This window comes from Manis javanica, chromosome 3 (assembly GCF_040802235.1).
Source record: "Manis javanica isolate MJ-LG chromosome 3, MJ_LKY, whole genome shotgun sequence".
In the NCBI taxonomy this organism is placed as follows: Eukaryota; Metazoa; Chordata; class Mammalia; order Pholidota; family Manidae; genus Manis; species Manis javanica.
Window position 1 is genome coordinate 12127620 of NC_133158.1, and position 21982 is coordinate 12149601.

Here is a 21982-nt window from a genome sequence, read left to right on the forward strand (position 1 = left end):
GGTAATTAAATCAGAAAGTTCCATTGCCAACTCTGGCAGACAGGTCTAAAGCCCAAACCCTCCTTCATTCTGCTATGGCTCACAGCCGGTCGCATCTGCAGGCTGAACAAGAAGGAGAGAACAAACACAAACCGCCGCCTCCCTGCTCACCCGCGTACGCACGTCCTGCTTACACACCCAGCTCTCTCGGACCCAACCTCTTCTTACAGAGTCTGGCTGATCCTCAAGACAGAACCATATGCCCAGGCTCATCATCACACACTGGCGCCTTTTGCTGGGGACCATCTGACATTCTCCTGCCACCCTCTGAGGCGACCAGTCCCAATTCCAATTCCACTCTGCGTCCGGCCCCAGTGTGACCTGAACCCTGATCCTGACTTGCAGTACAGTCGTGTCTCCTCTCATCGCTTCCTCCTGTCTGGGCACCAACCCCGGGAAAATCTGTACTTGTCTCCTTTATCTTTCCTGCCTCTGACCGGGGCACATCACCTGGGAACGCCACGTTTGCCTCTTGACATTCATTTTTCATTCGACATTTGTGCTTCCCTCCAGACCTGCCAGAGCCAAACGGAAGCGTCAGCAAACTGGCCACAACAGGAAAAGGAACCCTGCCCCTTTAGACAGAGCCACTGTGCAGACCTCCTGATCGTGATTCCGACCTCTCCTGGGAGGAAGCTGTATCCGGGAAGTGCGAGCAGGCGCTTCGCAGACTATCACTGACATCCTGGTCACCAGCAGTGACCACTGGTGGGAACAACTCCCATGAACTTTAGTGTACTTTTCTGTGGAATGGGAATAGTAATCAGACTTATCTCACACGGTTGTTGGGAGGATTTAAAGAGATGCAACACATGAAGTCATTAGCCTGTCAGGCCACCGTGAGTGGTCTGTTCTGATTATCATCACTTACTGTCAGCGGCATCATCCACGTCGGCCATGGTATAGAGGTTAAGGCCTCGTGCTACTCAGCCTGTGTCTCACTTGTGTCATCTTTAAAACAGGAGTAGCAGCTCTATCCACCTCAAAGGCATGTTGTGAGTTAGTTTGCACAAAGCGCCTAGAACTGTACTGAGCACATGATAAATGCCCAGTAACGCTGGCTGTTGCTGATGCTATTGTTACAGAGATTTCTCATACCAGGATCACTCAACCTGCAGGCTGCCTTAGAGACACGTTTAAGCAATGGTAGGGTTACAGAGCTTCTGTAAGGCTGGTGCTGGTGGACACGGTGACTGTGCCCACCTGACTCACTCGGGGTGAGCATAAGGGATGGACTGTGTTTTCTGAGGAGAAGGGACAGAACACTCCCAGTTCTAAACAAATGGGGAGGCGTCAAAGCCCAGAATTGAAGCTGGCAAGCGACTGGAGCTGTTTTTCCAGATTTGTTCTAAGGAATAATGCTGCCCACAAAAAGATTATGCTTTGTGCCAGATTAAACACTTATTCATTAACATAAGTTACTGACCATGGAAAGAAAAAAACCCATTATCCTGAAATCTAGCTTTCACCAAAGGATCAAGGAGTTTTGTGAAAGACTTTTGTGACACATACCTGTTACTCATACACTGGGATTCTGGGACTTAAAGATACACACACAGTTCAGAACACTGCCTTCATCAAAAGACCATGGCACTTTCTAGCAAAATTCAAGTGCAACAGTGAGGGTCGGTAGCAAAAGATGGTCACTGCAATTCCAGTTAACACTACGTCCCTGGGGTAGGTGTGTGTGCACTGTAGGATGTGAAAGGCTGACTGGGGCCTGCTTCAGGGGCAAATGATGAAGTGGCCCTTCAAATATTAGCTAGTCTGTCTTCCACGCTGTCACGTCTGACAAGTCTATGGAAACACAGGGGCGTAGCATGGATTTCTCTGCTCCCATGTTTTTTATGCTCTTCTCATGCTAGTTAGTAAAAAGAAAAGCCAACAGGTTCATTTTCAAACCTAAAAATGTAAACCTGTATAGCTGGTGAACACTGGGAGATACCAGTAGCCAACACCTTCCTAAGGGTTCAAAACTCTGCACCAGTGTGCTTGGGATGAGAGAGGTAACTATAGAAAGCACCAGGTAAGCATTGTAGAGGGCCGTATGTCTCAAAGACAATGTAAATGAATTTAAATGCATCATTATTAGTCACAAGAGCCTACAAAGGAAGCACTGAATTCCATAGATGAAGAAACCGAATTTTTATAGAATTTGAGCAATTTGCTCGAGGCCACACAACTCCTACATGATGAAGGCTGGATCTGAACTGGTATTCCCAACCACTAACTGAGACTCTGAAAAGCCAGGGCTCATGTGCGAACCAAAGAAACTAATGATGGGATTAAAATTGAGGCCATCCTATGAGCTCACGTCCATGGCCCGTGCGGCCCAACAGGGTAGCTGTTAGCTACATGCAGCCAAGAAATTGCATGCAACTTAAAATTCTGTTCATTGTGGTTAAGCACTTGAAATGTGGCTAATGCAGTTGATGGCCTAAAATTTTCATTTAATTTCATTTTAATTAATCCCAATTTCAGTTGATCACATGTAGCTAGTGGCTACTGTACTGGAGAGAGCTGATCTGAGGAATTTTTCTCATATGTATCAGACATGGTTCAAGGCTGCTTTCCAAAAATGTCAGAGACAGAGGACATTTCTCACTGTGCAAGGATCCATAGCGAATCATGGGGTGAGCTCCCCGCCTCTTAGGATCAGAGTGTAGGTTCTTCAAAGGTATCCATGTTTCCTTTCTAACACTGCCCACCCCCCGGATCTGATTCCCTCAGAAGTCACTGTGTGAGGACAATGAAGTCAGAATAGACAAACCCAGGAACAACTGTCCTCAGACAGTGGTGGCATCAGCATCTGCAGGGAGCTGGTTAAAATGCAGGTTCCAGGGCCCCACCTCTCTAGGGTCTGATTCAGTGGGTTGGGGTTGGCAGAGGAGGCCCTGCAGTCCAGGTTTTAATCAAGCAGCCAACAATTCTATTGCAGGTGGTCTAGCTTTGAAACTCTGATTTGGAGGCTGAATTGCATCTCCTGGCCTCTTAAATAATGATGGCACATAAGGCTTTTGAGACGAGCACTCACTGGGCTGGAAGCCAGGCATTTATCGCTCTGCACTAATTGCTCACTTCTATGACATTATTGCTTAGTCACCAAGGCCTCATTTGTTGCATCTGAAACATGGGGGTAAGGATACCTGCAGTTTGTCTTTTAGGACCAATGAGAATACAGATGTGAAAGCATGTGAGGGGGATAAAAGACAAAAACCCACCGTAGAGACATCTGCAACTCAGTGACATAGTTTGCTTGTCTGGCAGAAAATTCACATAAAAAACAATCCGCATTTTGAAGCTGTCTGGAAGAACTGGACAATCTGAGGGCATGCGGCTCATATTAGGTTTGCTGCCTGGTGCAAGTAAGAGCTTGCTCTGGGTCCTACACACAGGTTCAAATCCCTGCTCTGCCTTTTAAAACCTGGGCGACTGGGAAAATCCTTCAACCTCTCTGTGCTTTAGGCTCTTCACCTCTGAGATGATAATTTTAATAGTATATCTCTTTCATTCAGTTGTAAGGATTTAACTGAGTTAATATTCAAAAAGTGCTTAGAACAATGTTTGGCACGTGGTCAGAGCTATATACCTGTTTAATGAATAAATAAATATGCCTGTACGTAGCAACCAGCTGGAGCTGAGCAGTGGCTGCTCCTTCAGATGTGGCTGATGCATGCACGTTTATCACATATCCACCCAGACACACTGCCCTGTGGGATCCTGCCGTAAGGGGCAGATCTCCGTTGCAAAGGCGTCCTGCCCCTAAGGGCAGATACACTTCGTGCTGGACTTCACAAGCTATCTGTAGGGAAGGACCAGTTTTTTATGTTTGATCCACTGTGGACTGATAGATGGTCTTCCTGAGCATGACTGACATACAGCGCATGCTGCACATGCTCACCTGTGGGCCCTACAGCACCTTGACTGGCCTGTATTTGGACCAGTACAACAAGGCTTGGATGCTGCAGCAATGCCCAGTTGTTCGAGGAGTTTCTGAACACCGTCAGTTTCAGTACTTACCTCTCTGTGGACCATGGCAAGCCCCGCCCCTCAGACTACACCCTGAGAACCCCTTACGGACCATCTACCTCAGTCCTCACATGCACACAGACCAGCACGGCAGTCTGGTTGGAAGGAGCAGGCATTCTCTCTCTCTCTCCAATGTCCTCTGCAGCCTGCCTGCCTCTTCCCATCTATTTACCGTTCCTTTTTCTTTACACACTGAAATCAGCTTCCTGATGAGACACAGTGGCACAGCCTCGGAAGCTGTCACAGATGCTTTGGTGTCCCTAGCAGCACCCAGCTTTGTGTGCACTGCCTCCAGCTCGTAGCTGTCCCCTCCTGATTGCTGCCTTTCGCTAACAAGAGCTGCTTGCCCCACACCCCCCCTACAACCAAGTCTCCAGCAGTGCAAAGCCAGAGACTGACTAGCATGGTAGTGCCAGGCCTCAGCTCCGTTGAAGCAAGAGGGAAAGCCAACCGTACAGTGAGACTCATCTTCCAGAGGCCCCTGTGGGATGGGGCTGAAGCTGGAGGCCAGAGCAGACATCATCCTTCACCTGGCTCGTCCCCTGCCCTGCCCCGTTTCTCTCACTCTGCGTCTCTGGGAGCACACCCTCAAATTAACACAGGCATCCTAATCCCCGCCTCAGGCTCTGCTTAAAGGGAATCCGATCAAAGACAACCACCACCAAAGCTTGGGTTCCCTTTTCCTCAACAACTTGTTGGAGGAGGAACAACACATAGCAAGGATATTTCCCAACAGGATGGTGGAGACAACACAAAAATCCTGAGGACCCAGGCCAGGTCATCCAGACATGAACAGAACCTACCTGTTGCATTGGACAGGGCCAGCGATTCCATGGAGCCTGGAGGGGTCTGCTCTGTGGGCGTCATATCCTCCGTGTATTTCAGGGAACTGATCGGATGGCGGGTCCGACACTGCTGAGAGGACATGCCCCCTTCCTCCTCCTCCTCCTCATATTTGGGGACTTGCATGCTGCCCCGGGTTTCACTAAAGCTCTGACTGGACATGTCGCTGTAGCTCTCCTGGGATCTCAGCCTTCCCGGGTAATAGTCCTCTCGGCATTCCTTGATGAAGCTGCCACTGTGCCCCTTCATGGCTAGTGACGAGCTCCTTTTGGGGTTGCTGAAATGCTTGGCCCACATGTCGGGCTGGGCTCCAGCCCCCTGCCCGCCTGGACTGTAGGAAGTCCTGATGTTGCACTGGCTGAGAAGCTGCAGGGGACTCTGGGACTGGGTTGGCTCCATCTTGTTCCCGTAATGGTAGGGCTCATCCCGGCTCCTCCAAATGGGGTCCCGGTTGAGGCTGGGCGTCTGGCTGGACAGGCTGAGCAGGTCCATCTGCAGTGACAGGGGGTCTACATCGGCCGACAGCCGGTTGGAGCTCACCTGCAGCTGGCTGTGCTGGTTCAGTATGGGCTCCTCCGTCTTGCCCTTGTTCTTGCCAATTTTGGCACTGCGCCGGGACTCCTTGGCCCTAGCATTCTGGAAGGCCGAGTCGGATGAGTCAGAGCCATTGGGGTCCTCGCCAGCACTGCAGGCCCGGGAACAGAATATCTGGCCCTGCTTGGGGAGGAACGGCCGCCCCAGGAGGGATTTCTTACAGTGAGCGCAGCAGAAGCAGGTCTCGGTGGCATGCCAGTGTTGGCCATCGTAGGTCATTTGGCCTTGGTCAATCCCTGCAGGTAGAAGAGTTACGGAAGAGGCTGACAAGCTGCTCAGAGCTCTGCATTATGACGTGAAACACACAGCACCCTGGTTTAGCTCAGGGTTCCAGATGCAGAATAAAATGTCAATAAATCAATAACCAGGCCCCCACATAAATGGTATCCACATCCTGTGAGGACAGCTCCCTTGTTATACCAGTCAGGTCCTTCTCATTTGTTCTGGGTAGACAGAAAGCAGATCAAAATGGCCTGTCCCTGAATCCTTCTATGTGGGACACAGTCCCCTAGACAGACAGCAATAATGACACTAACACAGGACAAAAACACTGCCTTAAGTGCTTTGCCCACATATAAATTTGTTTAACCCTTGACCGTATGATGCACGTTTCTGGTACTATTTCCATTTTTCACATGAGAAAACACAGGCCCAGGAGTTTAAATGACTTGCCTAATGTCGTACAAAGGGACATCATAGGCCAAGAAGCCCACAGTACCCAGGAAGTCTTGCTGCTGTGTCACTGGCACTGGCTCCTCCACTCTCTGTTGGGGATGTGCTCAACCCCCTTGGGGCCGTCTCCCTGCCCACCGTAACAGCCGTCACCCTCCTCCACCATTCCCCGCCCTTACCTGCTGTGCTTTCCTTTTCACAGCACAAAAACCACTTGACAGTGCCCTGCTACATATGTGCATCTATTGGTTAGTTATCTTCCCTGTTGAAAGTGGAGCTCTATGACAACAGGTCATCAGTGTCTGTGGCATCTCCAGGAACATGGCCTGGGGCATCCTAAGGAGCTCTGTATATGCTGAATGGATGGGTGAATTGAATCCTATCACTAGCATATGCTGTTTAGTGGGAAAGAAAAAAGGGGATTTCAACTCTTGGCAAGGAAGATGTTGGGTGTGGCTTTCAAAGATATTGCCCACAAAGAGAATGTGCATCCTTTGCTTAACTTCATTAGGGAAGGAAGGTACACAGTTCCTCCCCATGCAGGGCTGTGCCTGGTTTACATGCTCTCGTCACACCTGCACACTGCTAGCACCTCCCCCAGCCCCAGATGTTCTTGCTTCTCAGCATTTTTTCTGCCCTCTTCTAGTTATAGCATTTGGTCTTCCTGTAGAACACCACCTCCCTACCACCCTTGGGCCATGAGCTTTGGGCAGGACAGAAGCCACACCTAAATCTAGCACCGGCCACTAGAACACCTTGTGTCTCCCAGCCCAGCAGCTGGTTCATGACCTACACTAGGCCAATGGGCCAATGGGACCGTCACCTAGGACTGTGGCTAAGATAGTAACATAGGGAGTTTCTCCTTTGACAGCAGTTGCTGAACTGGCAGGATGGACGCTGAAGCCATGGGGCCCCCTCCCATGGGGAGAGCCTGCAGGGAACACAGCCCCAAGCAATGACTGGGACGAAGGGGACCTTTGCAAGACATGTGATTTCTGAGGACAGAAGTCTTCCCAGAAAGGCAGTACTAATGTGAACCTTCACCTCTAGTGGCTGAGAGTCCTGAGCGTGGATTTTCCAGGAATAAATTTGGGAGACTTGTCTAGAAAAGCAGTGAAGAAGAAACTGGGTTGGAATTTCTACACAGAATGAGAAGGGCAAGCACAAAAGGGGGACGACCAGCAGCCTCTCCTTCCTCCCATGCTCTTCCGTCCCTGCCTCTCTGTCCCCGGAGCCTCGAGAGAGAGACAGACATAAGGCAAATTCTTCTGTTAGCTTCTCTCCAAACTAAGGGGTTTGTTTATTTGGGAGATTGGCCTTAGGAGCCTTTCCAGAGGGACGGGAGTAGCCACAAGGGTCACTGTGTGAATCGTGTCCTCAGCCGAGCATTCCTGGGGGGCTGGGAGCCGGCGGGGGCAGGACCAGAGGGGGCCCGCCCAGAGCTGCTGCTCCACCCCGCCTCTTCCCTAGGCACGGGCAGGCAGCACCTGGACTAGAGGGCAGGGAGGCTTCAGGACTCAGGCAAACACTGGTCTGCATCCCTGCTCCATGGCATTCCAGCTCGAAGTCAAGACACTGAAGCCCTTCTGCCTGGGTTCGAACCTTGCCTCTGCTGCACTCTGGCTGTGTGACCCTAAGCAGGGGGCTTCATCTCTCCGTGCTTCAGTTCTTCTGCAGTAAAGTGGGGATAATGATAGTACCTCCTTCACAGGGTCGTTGTGAGGGTTCATGGAGTTGCTATGCAGACGGCGCTTTGCCCCGGGCCTGCTAACTCCTGACCGCTCTTCCTCTTCTTGTGTTTTTATTAGGTCTTAATGCCTATCTCCCTCTCTGCTCTGAGGGCCACTGCCTGGATGCGGTCCAAGAAAGAACTCTGAGGCTGGCCTGGCCTTCCCTGCCCTCTCCTCGGCTGCCTCAGAGGCTCGTGCTGACCTCCTGGCCGCCCTGGGTCCTGACTGTGAGCTCTTGCTCAGCCCAGCATCTCAAGCAGCTGCAGCCTTCCTGGCCCCCCGTTGCATGGACACAGGAAGTCCAGCTCCTACTCCTGTCCCCCACCAGCTGCTTCTCCATGCTCAGCAGGGGCCCCGTTCTGGGGATGGGGATCTTGCAGAAGCCTGAGCTGGGAAAGGGAGTGGTGGGGAGGCGTGTTGCAAAGTGGCCCAGCAGGCAGCTGAACAGGGTCTCTGAGAAATATCGCCAATGTCAGATGGCCCTCTGAACTGCTCCTGAACCCTGAACATCTGGAAAAGGGCTCTGCCATCCCACATCTAAGCGTTCCTTTTTTATTCCTCCTCTAAGCCCTTTAAGCCCTTCTTTGAGGGTGTATGTATCTACTGCTGCTACAGCCCTGGTCTGTTTATAGGACTGTTTGCTGTGCGCAGGCAAAAGCACTGTTTCCCTAGCAACGGCCGTCCGATGCAGGGTTCGCAGTGAGCGGCTGTATAAATATGGAATATTTGTGTAATATGGTCAGAGCAAAGCACCCGGTGATGGTGGTATGCAGGATATACACAGCATACCCTTTCACTGTCGCAGGAAAATTACGTTTCACAGAAAAGTGGATCTCGGGAAAAAAAAATCAGGGGGAGTATTTTAACTACGGCAGTGATAATACTGAAGGCCGCAGAGGTCTCCTTTTCTGGTAAAACATTGATGCCTTTTTAGGGATTTAAGAGAGAAGGAGAAGGGGATGCCAGTTCAAAGCCTTAAATAGCTAGGAAATGGGAAGGAAGACAGCAGCGGGGCCTTCTGAGGTGAGCATGTGTGGTGACAGACAGGTTTTCTCTTTCAAACCACTGAGCGAAAACTCCAGCTGGCAGTTTCTGGACAGACTTTTAAGCCTCCGTGGAAAGGACAGGAGAAATAGAAATACTAATGAGGAGGGCCATCATCGCCACAGCTAAGGTTTCTGTACACTCAGCCCCTCTCATCCAAGAAAGCAGCTCCTTGCAGACCCAGAGCCCATAGTGAGCAAGGCTGGGTCACAGAGCTGCGCCACTCCACCTGAACACTGGCCCGCCTTGTCATTCCTCACTGGCTCAGCCACCTGTCCCATTCCGGTTTCCTATTTCCCAACTCTCAGGATAATAGGAAGTCTGTTTTACTGTTTTGATCTTGCGAGAAATGAAAGCTGTTGGGTACTGGGCTGAGGCACCGGGCTGGGAGGGTGAGGCTTTTAGGGCCTAGAGGGAACGGGCTTTGCCCATCACCCAGGCCCCCAGAAGGGAATGCGGCTGGACAAAGGCCAGCAGAGCAGTGCTTATCCCGAGGCCTGGGAGGGATACCAGCTCAGAAAGGCCTCCTAGAAGCAGGCTTGAGTCTGGGGGATGAATTGTCCAGTGACAGGACTGATGAACACATAGTAGGTGCTTGGTCCACAAAGCTGTGGTTTTTAACAGCACGCAAAGCTCATCAACCTACTAGCTAATTTTTTATCTGAATGCATCATGTCTGATGAGCCAAGGAGACAAAGACATTTCTTTTTGAAATCTTTTAAGTGGAGAAAAATGGGCTCCCAGACTCATCATTGTCACGTCTCCCCACTGCAGGTAAGAAGCTGGCAGCTTCTGAGCGGATTTCTTGGAATTATTGCACAAGCCACGGAATGATCAGGCTGCTAGTCTCAAAGACATTCATCCACTGCCAACTTTTCTCTTTCATTTTAAAAAGGCAGCTCATTCCCAAGGTGCCATAACAGGCAAGCTGAATGAAGAAGCCATAGATGGCATGTGATCTGGAAGAGTGTTGAAAGGTTGAGCAAATCAGTTATTTGCAAAGGGAAAATGATTTTCACCGTCTCAAATCTGCCACTTATTTGGGGAGTTTATAGCATATGAGCTATTAGAGGTTCTCTTGTTTTGTAATTGCCGGGGTCAGCTTTTGCTGGTTTTTCTTTAAGATGTGTTTGCCAGAAACCACTTGATTTTCTTGACTAACCCTTCCTACCAAGGACCCCTTTGGTTGCAAGTGACAGAAACCTGACTCATACTAGCTTAAGTGAAAAAGGGGATTTCCAGGAGGACTGTTTTAGTTCCTCCCTCTGCTGACCCTTGAGTTTTTCCAAAGAGGCTGCGGAAGACATCTGTTTATATCTTCCCTCATATTGTCCTTCTGAGACCTCCTCCCTTCCCCTTGGCAGTGGGGTAGATATCACACAGCCCCACTTTGGGGTGGGCCCATGACTCAGGCAGAGCAACAGGAATACCCTATTCTCAGTTTCCAGGGTGGAACACATGACCAGACTAGGGATTAAGATTCCTATTTGTAGGAACTGATTTGGACACAAGAGACATAGCCCCACTCTTTTTGATAACGTAAATGCTAGGATTATGTGTAACTAGGGGTCATCTTGGCCATCAAGTGAAGATAATTTGCTTCCAAATTATGCCAACAAAAGGCAAGCCACACGGAGACACAGAGGGGAAAAAAGAGACTTTGTTTGGAGCTCTGATCAGTTCCCTACCTGAAGCCAGTATTCTCCTTGGCCTTTCTAGTAACATAAGCCAAGAAATTCCTGTTTTCAGTTAAGCTAATGTGAGTTGAGTTTCTATCACTTGTAGCCAAATAGATTCTAACAACACCAGACACAAAGGAGATCCAGTCACAATAGGAACGAGCTGCGTGGCAAGCATTGCCTCACCGATGTGCTGGGCGCAGGTGTCACAGTATTCTGCATACAAGGACTCGAAGCAGTGGCAACAGTAGGGTCTTCCCTCCTTCATGATGTAGCGCTGCCCACCGAGCACAGTCTCACACTCGAAGCAGCAAAAGTGTTTCATGTGCCAGTGCCGCCCCTCAGCTTCTGTGCATTCGTCTGCAAAGATGATCTGGAGATAGGGAAGCCAAGTGATCAGTGGGTAAGACCTAGCTCTAAGAAGGCACTTTAAAGAAGGAAAGCTATGGGGGCCCCAAACTGGAAGGTAGGGAAACCAGGTTCCACCCTTCCACCCACATATTATTCAGGGCAAATATATATATATATGTTTATTTCATATCCATATCAGCTCTCACATTCAAATTTGCCTAAAGCACAATGAGACATGGTTGCTGGCCTGGCCAGCTATTCATTTAAACACATTTTAAGAAGAGAAAGAACATTCTATCCTGAAGAATATAAACCAGGGCCCCAAACTAACAGCTTATGGGCACTTTGGACATGCATTTAGTTTTATTTGGCCTATATGCTATATTTTTTTATTTTAATGGGATGTGTCATATAAACACCTGCAATCTGGTTTCTCTTTTGAAAATATGTTTGGCAGTGTTCCTGCATGGCAACAATTGAAGCTGCTTTCGGTTGAGCACTGAGTTCTCCCGCTTGTTATACTCTGCACCAGGAGTGTTGCCTTCACGTGGGTCACCTTCATTTACAATACCTGCCTAGCCCTCAGAGGAATTTGTATTTTAACCTCTAATATAGAATTTTAAAACTTCAAAGCACAGATTCAAAAGCTTACTACAAAGTACTATAATCAAGGCAATGTGGTACTGGAATAAGGATAGACATATTGATTAATAGAAGAGAACTGAAAATCCATAAATAAACATAACATTTATGGTAAACTGATTATCCGCTATGGTGCCAAAACCAGTCAATGGGGAAAGAATTAGTCTTTCCAATAAATGGGGCTCAGCTAGATACCCTAACACAAAAGTATGAATCTGAACCCCTATCTCACACCATATACAAAAACTAACTCAACAGAGATTAGAGATCCAAAAAGTCAAAAAAACTGTAAAATGCTTAGTAGAAAATACAAGTGTACATTTTCATGAGCTTGGATTGGGCAATGGTTTCTTAGATATGACACTAAAAGCATAAGCAATAAATGAAAAAACAGATAAATTGGACTTCAAAATTAAAAAACTTTTGTGCTTTAAAGGACATCATCAAAAAGGTGAACCTAAAACCACAGAATGGGAGAAAATACTTGCACATCATGTATCTGATAAGGAACTAGAATTTACAATATATAAACAACCTTTACAACAACACAGTAAAAGGAAAAATCACCCAATTAAAAAAAATGGGCACAGGATTTGAATAGAGATTTCTCCAAAAAGGAAGATATACAAATAGCCAATAAACACAAGACAAGATGTTCAACATTACTAGCCACTAGGGATAGGGGAATCAAAATCACAATGTGATATTACTTTGCGCTCACTATGATGATTATAGTGAAAAAGACAGACAGTAAGTGTGGAGAAGAATGTGGAGAACCCTCAGTCATTGGCAGTGGGAATGTAAAATGGCATACAGCTGTTCTGGAGGAAAGTATGGATTCCCTCAAAAAGTGAAACAGAATTTCCATGTGACCCAGCACGTACACTCCTAGGTATATATCCTAGAGAACTGAAAATACATGTCCACCCAAAAATTTCTATCTGAATGTTCACACCAGCATTGTTCATAATAGTCAAAAAGTGGAAACAACCAGAATGTCTATCAATTGACAAATGGCTAAAGAAGAGGTGCTATACATGTACAACTGAATGTTATTTAGCCTTGGAGAGGAATAAGTACAGATAAACATTACAGTATGGATGAAGCTTGAAAACATCACGTTAAGTGAAAGAAGTCAGACACAAGAGGTCACATGTTGTACTATTCTGCTTATATGACATGTCTAGAACAAGTAAATCTATAGAGACAGACTAGGTGAGTGGTTGCCAGGGGCTGGGGAATGGGAAAAAAGGAAATGAGCGCCAACAATCACAGGGTTTCTTTTCCGGATGGTTAAAATGATCTGTAATTAGTAGTGATGCTCGTACAACTCTGTAAATTTACTAAACCCACTGAACTGTACAACTTAAAAAGGTGAGCCTTATGCTATGTGAGTTACATGTTAATAAACAAAAATTTCAAAGGACTTTAAATCATCATACGCTATTTGCCATTCTGTAGCAGAAGGTCATATTATAAGCACTAATTTCCAGATGTGGAAACTGAGGTGTGAAGACAGAGCTGCTGCCTAGAATCAGAGTTGGACCTCAGCTCAGTTTCCTAACTACCTGACTAGAGGGTCCTCTGTAGCACATCACCATGAGCATTAGAATCCAGATTTCACAGGATTGACCAACTTCCTTCGGGAAGAGTGAAATAAATGCCCTTATAACACTGGACTCACTGAAAAAGGGGCATGCTGTTTATAGATTCTCACGTTGCTATTTACAGCGTCATGAAGAAACAAAAATCTACTTTGTACAGGAGGAAACCCCTGCCTAACACCTTTCTCCAAATTATTCCTAGTAGACTGGTCAGGTTTTGAACATTCTCTTTTCTGATCCAAACTTAAAAAAAAAAAAATGTTATTGAGGTATGAGAGCCACACTTTTAAAAGTTAAATCAGTTTTCCTCTTCTTTCAGCTTACAGATCACATCTGGGTGGTGCCTCTGGTGGAAGAAAACACCAGGCATGGGCCTTGTGTTCAGTCCGCTTTCTCGCCCAGGATACAAATTCAAGTGTCCCTGAGAATGTGGGCCAGAGGTATCCAAATGGAGTATCCATCTGCCTCCTGAATCCTGACAGAATTCTTGTAATGTGTGGAAAAATGAAATAATCCTAATAATTCTCTGTCCCAATGAAGCTCAGCAAACGGAATTATTTTAAGATAGAAGCAGCACACCATTACTGATGATTACTCCCTGGGGTTTGGGCTGAAGTCTAGAGCGGCACAATGCCTTTTCTTAAAGTGTTGTGACCCGGCTTAGTGCCACGCGAGCTCCTCAGCTATAGACATTAGTGGCCTTCCTACCTGGATATCTGTGAGACTGCCACGCTCAGGACAGCAGGTGGCAATCCCAGACATGCTAGCAACTGGGGGAGGGGGGTCCTGCTCCCGTGAAAGAAGGCGCAGTGGCCTGTGTAAGAAGGCAGAGGGGCCTACGGTTTTCTTCCAGGCCAGAAGCTACAGGACAATGTGTTGGCTATGGCACCACAGGGGTGCTGGGCAGGGCTACCCCACAGATGCATGCTGACCTCGTCACAGGCTGCACAGCGCGGCTTTAGGCACTCGGCGTGGTGCCTGCCACAGTATATCTTCCCGTCTTGGTAAAAGTAGATCAAGTCCACCAGGAGTTCATTGCAGACAGTGCATATGAAGCATGGAGGGTGCCAGCAAACACCATGGCCAGCACGTGACGCAAACACAGCGATGTCGCCGCCGTTGATCTGGCCTCCACACTGTGAGGCAAACAGAAACATCAGGATGAAGAGACCAGCCCCCACCTCTCAGGGCCACACATAAACGGTAGAACACCACCATTACCCCCAAGGGCTGGTTATGGGGCACTTACATTCCCACTAGGCATGTACCACCTGCTCTATACACACGGCAAGGCAGGTGCGTCTGCCCCTGGCCCTGCCCCTAGCCTCTCCTAGGGTCCACAAGCAAGGTGGAGATAAAGCGACTGAGAAAATAAGGAATCACAAGGGCAGGAGAGAAAGAAAAACTCTTACATAATAACAAACAGGAGCTCTGTGGGCAGGAGGCAGGGTCTCATTACCTCTCAGATTCTCCAACCTCCGTCTAGAGGTACAGCCAAGTTCACACAAGGAGAAGCCGGCTGTGGGTGGGGGCGGGTACGGGCTGTGAGATGGTAAGGCGAAAGGGCTCAAAAAATACAGCCACCTTGAACTTCTTTAAAAGCTTTCACACATGCTTTTAGCTTATTTCTTCGAACATCTTTTCACACAGTCTTGGTTCAAAGGCACCACTTCTAAGGCAAGATTGTAGAAAGGGCTTCCTTCCTCTTCCTCCCCTGCTTTCTCCCTCACATTCCGAAGTTCCTTCTTCTATCCAGAAAGGAATGAGGCAGAGACCCTGATGACCCATGTGAACAGAGTCCAAGGGTCTTGGAGGGAGGGGTCAGGCATGAGGCACAGGGGCCAGGGGAAGGCTCTCTGTGGACCCAGACGTTGGCCCCGAGTCTCACAGCCTGAGGATCAAGTACATGGGACTGAGCTCTGGGAAAATACTGTCTACGGAGGATAAAAGCTGCCTCCAGACCTTTCTCACACCATGGACATCATAGGGGCTGAAATGCTTCTTAGAAAATGAAGCAAAGCCCCTCATGGAAGAGTCTGTGGGAAATCATTCTTGTGGGTGACAAAACAAAAGAAAGATATTATGTTATGGAAAGTACCATCCCTGCCTTTTATAACATCACTAACCTGGCATATGCATACTGCTAAAAAATTTAAAAATTTTAAAGTTTATTCAGCAACTATGGATTCGAATTGGGCAGCACCAAAAAGGGTGGCTAGGAGTCCTCCACCAGCTAGAGGTACAGGAGAGATTCTTACAGAGACGATGTGGAAGCCAAGCAAGGAAATGACGTGGTTGGCTACTGCTTGGGCGGCTGCCTTGTGCCGGAAAGCCTTGCTGGCTACTGGCGATCGGTGATTCTTAAACTTCCTTTTCTGGAATTTCAGTGAATGGACTGTGGCTCGGGTGCTGGTGTGCTTACGTAGCTACCAAGCTAGTCCAGACACCTCAGTGTAAAGGGCTCCTTGGTTAACTGCTTTAACAATACAGAACACCCCATTTAAGCCTTACCATGATTCTATGATTTTGGCATTCATTGTCCCCATTTTACAGATGACAAAACTGAGGAAAAGTAGCATGGTCAAGATCATCTGGCAGAAACAGGAGTCAGCCTTATACCTTTCTACCCCCACACTCTTCCACTGTTCTATCCTACTTTCAACATCTGCCCACACATGCCCAACCTGTCTTAGGTGAGCCCGGCTGGGCTGGTTCCAGGAAATGTGTGTGAGTGGCAGAGGTCCTGAACTGGGGACATGAGGCCCACGTCATAAACCCAGCCTGCCTGCATCTCAAGGGTGAGGGCCCAGGATGGAGGTCTTGCTGCCGAGTCTCTGGTCCTCCGGCTCCCATACCCATTAGCTTCTCCCCTCCGTCCACCTGGCCCTTCTCACCCTATCCCTCTGAAGTCTCAAAACAGGGCCCCAAATAGAGGGACCTCACTTTCTCTTCACCCACCAGCTCATACATCTGCAGACCTGAACGGGCTACTCAGGAGCCTAAGCAGTCAGATGGGGCTGTACGAGAGCTGCAGGGGGAAGAGACGGGCCGACAACGACAACCAGCCCAGAAGACTTTCAGTGGCCAAGAGGGGGTGGGGGTGGGGAACCCAGGCAGGCTGGATGGCCACCCTGCTTTCTTGAAAACCCTCCTCCAGCCTTGCCCTGAGCACTTGACCAGAGAGTAGGAGAAGAAACAAATCCAGACTCTTCAACTCAGGGGGTCTATGGGAAAGGCAGGGGCTCTGTCCACTTCATGGAAGACCCTCCACCCTGAGGAGATGGTCAATCCCCAGCCCTTTAAATGGCACTGATCCCGGGATGATCCCCTGGTCCAGGTAAACTCCATTTTCTAAAGCACTCATTTCAAAATATAAACCTATCATGTTTAATGCTTTTAATGGCTCCCCTCTTTCCCTCCAGGGGCTTACATAGCCCTCCGTGGTCTGGCCCTCTACACGTTCTTCGTTAATTCTCTCCCCTCATTCCCTCTGCCCTGTCACAATGGCTATCTTGCTGTTCCTTGAACACAGCAGAAATGCTGCTGTTGCAGGGCCTTTGAACTTGCTGTTCCCTTTGCACCGGCTCCGAGACCTGCAGGACTCCGGGCCTCAGTTCCTGCACATCTTTGTTCAGAAGCCACTTGTAAGTGGGGCCTTCTCTGGCTTCTTTACTGGAAACTGCAACCTCCCCACATTCCCAGCACTCCCTAGCTCCCTTCCCTGTTGTATTTTCCTATCTTATTTATTGATTGATTTCCTCCCTTAGAACATTACTCTTTACAAGGGCAAGATCAACCTCTCAAATCTTTAGTTCACTGTTATATCCCTACGGTCTAGAACCGAGCCTGGAACACGTAGACACCAAAATAATAGTTGAATGAGTGAAGGTGTGACAGGATGCCAGAGAAAGCCCTCTTCACTCCTCAGAACCCACGCTCACCTGCTCACAAATGGCTCCTGTCATCGTGACTGGGAAGGGCCTGACATTCCCGCGGCCCAAGTTCTCACGTTTCCGCTGGTTGCTGAAAAGTTTCAGCTCTCTCTTTTCCTCCTCATCCAGGGAGTTGCAATATCGGACCTGAACAGACACAGAGAGTACAGCATGGAGGAGGTCGCCCTCGCCCCTTAGGATTTCTGAAGCCCATGCCTCAGGTTTCTCATTACACGTGCTCCCATTTGGTTTCACAGCCTGGCCTGCACTTCACCACCGTCAGCCTTGGGGCGATTTAAGGCGAGTCTCCGCCTAAGATTGCTGAGCTTACCAAAGGCTCCCCCTGAAGCCCAAGTCTCAGGCAGGCTGAAGTTTCTCTAACTCTCCCGCGGCCTTCCTGCCTCTGCGACCACGCTAAGCGCCAAACCATCTCGGGAAGCACTGGTGTCATCAAGATGTGGGGCTTTTTTTTTCTTTCCAACTGATTTGAATCTTCAAATGGATTGTGGGGTCCTGTACTTCCCCTCTATGGGCCCCTATAGGTGATCCTCGACATTCCAGGCCAGGGGGCCAGAACATCTGGTGACATTCTCCCAGCTCCTGTTCTGCCACCTCATTTTAGGAAAATGGGGAACCGAAGGCTTGAGACGGAGGAGGTGGTTCAGAGGTTATTGGTGCTGCTCTGTGGAAGCCCTGCATGTGTATCAGGAGGGAATGGCTGCCCTCTGGGTCTTCGCCAATGCAGCAACTTGCATAGGATATTTTCCTTCTTGTTAAACACAGAAACTCACAGAACTAAGGGAGGGGCACTAAAGATATCCAAATCTGGTATTTCCCATTCTCTCCCCTTATTTATGCATATCTTGGGAATTATGCTATAGTCATGAACTATAATTTACTTAATACTGCTTTTAAAACTGGCTTCTTAAAAAAAACGTGAACACATTTACTTAAAAAGAAAGTATATCATGACTGTAAATGGAAAATCAGTATAACCTGCAAAAACAGAAGGTGATCACAAAACTAAACAGGGTGAGACTGAAACCACATTGTTAGAGTCTAGCAGGCTGCTTTTGCTGGTGGGAGATCCTGAAATGGAGACTCTTCATGCTGTTTCTCAAAAGTAGAGACTGGTATGAGTCAGAGAGATGTGAGATACCTGGTAGCCCAAAATGAAATCTCCCCCTGATTACTCAACCAATCACAAGGAATGAAATGCAGTTTAAAAGGGAGCGATTCTCTCATTACATGGTTCCATTTTATTTACTGCCATGCGCGCGTACCACCCAAAGTCATGTATCTGTCACACTCTGGGGAAACACAGGTCTAACCACCCCTCCTGTCTTACTTTAGAGTAATCTGAGTATCAGAAATGCTCACTGAATTGCTCAGATGATTTCTCCTATGGATGGTTCAAAGGGAAACCTTTGAACTAGGACTGCTGCGTCCTAATTTGAAAGCCAGTGCAGCTGCGTATATCAAAAGGATCTTACCTGAGTGAGAAAGAGAATGATCAAATATTTACTTTAGACTCACTCTTGGTCCTCAAAAAAAGCCATGTCAAATGGGCGAATCTGCCCACTGGGCCAGGTGTATAAGGAATACTCAGCACCAGGAAGAAGGAATTTGAATGGTCTCTTTATGAAGCCATAGTTAGCGGTGAACAGAATAAACCACTAAAAGCAGAGAAAAGCAGATAGATCTCTTCCCTCTATCAAGCAAAAAGTGTTAAAAAAAAAAATAGCCTTCACGCGGACATCCCAGAGAGAGAAGGCCAGTGACCTGAACAGTCCGGGATATGTGGTCACACCACTGACATTATATGGACAGGCTTTTAAAGCAGGGCACACCCCTCCTGCTTGTAAAAACCCGCATTTTCACTTCCAAATTAGTTAACTGGGCATCAGGTTACAATGCTTGCTCTCAGCTTTAAAGGGGAAAACATTATTTATGTTTGTTTTATGAAGTCTGAAATAAGCAACAGGAAAGGGAATCGTGGCTCTTTCTAGGCAGTTGCTTCAACTTACATGCTTTTTTTTCGCTTCCTTGAATTAATTTTTGCTTTATCCCTTTATATTTCAATGTGGGAAGATAAAGATTAAAACGGCCCTCACTCATTTCCCCTGGGATCCAGCTTGACGGAAGGAGGGGCAGTTGGCAGAAAGCTGGTGCCCAGCTCTCTACAGGGGTTATTTCCCATTTCAGTTTCCTATTATGTTTTTGTTTAACATCAGAGTTAAGTGGGCAATTCAGCTCTATAGGATCACTATTTTTAAAAACCGGATACTTAAAAATTAATTTCTAGTTTACAGATATAAATTCCTCAAGCATGACAGTCTTTAACAAGTATATTTACAATGTGGATATTTACAATCTTTAGGATCAATGTGATGTCAAAGATAAGAAATGCCTGCTTATGGCACCGTGCGCCTGGGTCCAGAAAAAAGGACAGCCTGCAAGCCGTACTTTCCTGTGTGCAGTGACCCTGGCAAGTTGGACTTTAAATGACAAAAACACAGATGTTCAGAGCTGCAAATCTGGATGTGCAGCTTCTACTGCAGTGTAATAACATGGAAACTTGCATACTCATTTAATATGAAATAATGCTGAAAATTCATGAGAGTCACCAAGTTTCTGCAGGGCTTGAGGTAGCCCAAGAAATTTTAATCAGCAAACATACTGAGGCAACCAGCGTGTTCTTTTTCAACTAAGAAAACCTGGACCTGAGCTTTTAAATTTTCATGCCCCCTAATCGCCCCAAAATAGCTTCCAACGCCGGGCACAGAGGCGAATCCAATCCACAGCAAGATTCTGCTTTTTGGTAACACTCTCCAGAAGGGGTCAGACAGTTTCTCTTTGGCTCTAATTAGGGAAGCTTAAACCTAAAAGAAATTGCCAGAGGTTTTTTTCTTTTGTGTGTGTTTTTTTTTTTTAGATCCTATTGATCACAGCATTCTGATTATGAAAAAAGGTAACAATTCACAGAAGGTTCTAAGAAAAGTCTTCCTAAGGCTCTTCTTGCCCCTTACCTCATTGTCATGTGGCGGCAGCTGGTGTAACAGCTGCTTGATCCGCAGTTTCTCTCCAGGACTGTTGACATAAGGAACTTTCTCTTCTGGGAGACAGCTATAGTACTGGTGAACCTGAAAGGCGAAAAGCACAAGACAACGTGCCCATTACTCAAACCACTTGCCCATTCCCACTTATAGCGGGGAAGACTCCGGCCCGTAGGACACAAATGACTCTCCACTGTCCCCACTCTTCTGAGACTCAACAGCATATGATTTTCTCACTGCAAACAGTGGAATTCATCCTCAGAGAAAGAGTCGAGCAAATCACCCATAGCTCAGGGCCTTCCCTCTCTCTGCAGCCAGCAAACTCTCCTAGAAAAAGAGAAGCCGGCATATATGCCGGTGAACCCTGAGGGTAGGGCTTTCTCACCAGGCTCCCCCAGAGGTGACTTTACCATTTTCTCTGATAGTCTCTATCCAGCCTGTAATGCGCTTCCCTGGCCAAAGGGATGTGTCAGTGCCTGCCTGGGCCCTGGAGGCAAAGCCGGTCTTTGGCACTCGGTGAGTTCCTGGGTCCCTCAGCCTCCACCTATGTGAAAAGCCCGCCAGGTTTTGAGCTCTTTATAAGGACACGCAGCAGCTCACATCTGTCAGAAAAAGAGTCACTAAATCTGGGCTACAGAGCGTGTAATTAAAAATCGTCATTAACACGAGTATTTCTGTACATCCTAGAATGCTCCTGTTTATGACTGTTAGGCCATATTCTCACACTTTCTGAGGCTCATTCAACCCTGACAATGACTTGGAAAAGCACCAAACACCTAATTTTGCCTGAGCAAAGAAGACAGACACTCTGCCACCCAGCTGTAAGCAAAACTAGGGAGGAAAAACTGGCCAAAACAGAAGGTATGCTATTATATAGGAGAGGCAAAAAAAAAAAAAAAAAACCCCACAAGTTTAGATGACATCATGGAAAATTCTTTCCAACTATCTCTTAGCATCATGACCAGCTCTTGCGAAACAAGGCATTCATTCAACAAAATGGAGAAGACAGAGACTTAGGGCTCTAAATTCAACATGTTTCTTACAATCCACAAACTTGGTCTAATTCCTAAGTTTAGGGAGCCCTGGATATGAACACATGTTTGGGGAATGCTGGGGTGTAGAGCTATAAAGGCTCTGTCTACTTTGATCTCCAGAAAGTAAATCATAAGTGTTAGAGGAGTGGGGGAAAAGGCTTTGTGATGACAAGACCTTAAAAAAAATGTGAAAGCCATCATTATGTCCGTAACAAATGAGCATAAACATTCACCATCATGTGTGTATCACTCTCTTAAGCGAATCCCCAAAACAGACGGCTTGTCAAAGACTAGCTGGCTTTTGGAAGACAGGGCCCTGCCACCCTTTCCTAGAGGCGCCTGGCAGGAAGCCACAGCCCAGATAGGAAAGAACGGCTCCAGGTTTTGAGGGCAGCCCACAGGTTACCAGCACTCTCTTTGAAAAGACCTAAAAGCCCAGATCATGAGCTAGTTTGGGATTAGATGCTGGCGATGAGTCCACCAGACACTGGCACACCCGTCTGTCCTCAGGAGAATGCATGCCCAGGTAAGGGCTGGGTATTAAAGATGCAGGCCCAGTCTCTGTGTCTTGGAGAATGGGCTTTGTGTCCCAAGTCAAAGGCCCGCCTATAGAAAGGGCCTCATTGCAAGATCACTTTGCAATTCCCACAACTTCTATTATGGTTACAGAACACCAGGGGCCAGTGCTAATGTGAAATGAGTCACTATGGATGCTTGACAATGAAGATCCGCC

The 21982-nt window shown here is 47.6% G+C and overlaps 1 protein-coding gene across 6 annotated transcripts in view; it reads right to left on the reverse strand.

Moving 5' to 3' along the window:
• The window catches only part of PRICKLE2 (prickle planar cell polarity protein 2), a 287974-nt gene that overhangs the window by 32186 nt on the left and 233806 nt on the right, over positions 1 to 21982 (reverse strand). For all 6 annotated transcript variants that reach the window (XM_037019311.2, XM_073230839.1, XM_017666482.3 and 3 more), the window contains 5 exons: positions 20189 to 20302; positions 17169 to 17306; positions 14160 to 14363; positions 10817 to 11003; positions 4872 to 5741 (listed from right to left, as the gene is read on the reverse strand). In XM_037019311.2, the coding sequence (XP_036875206.1) occupies positions 4872 to 5741; positions 10817 to 11003; positions 14160 to 14363; positions 17169 to 17306; positions 20189 to 20302 (1513 nt within the window). The remainder of the gene's footprint in view (positions 1 to 4871; positions 5742 to 10816; positions 11004 to 14159; positions 14364 to 17168; positions 17307 to 20188; positions 20303 to 21982) is intronic.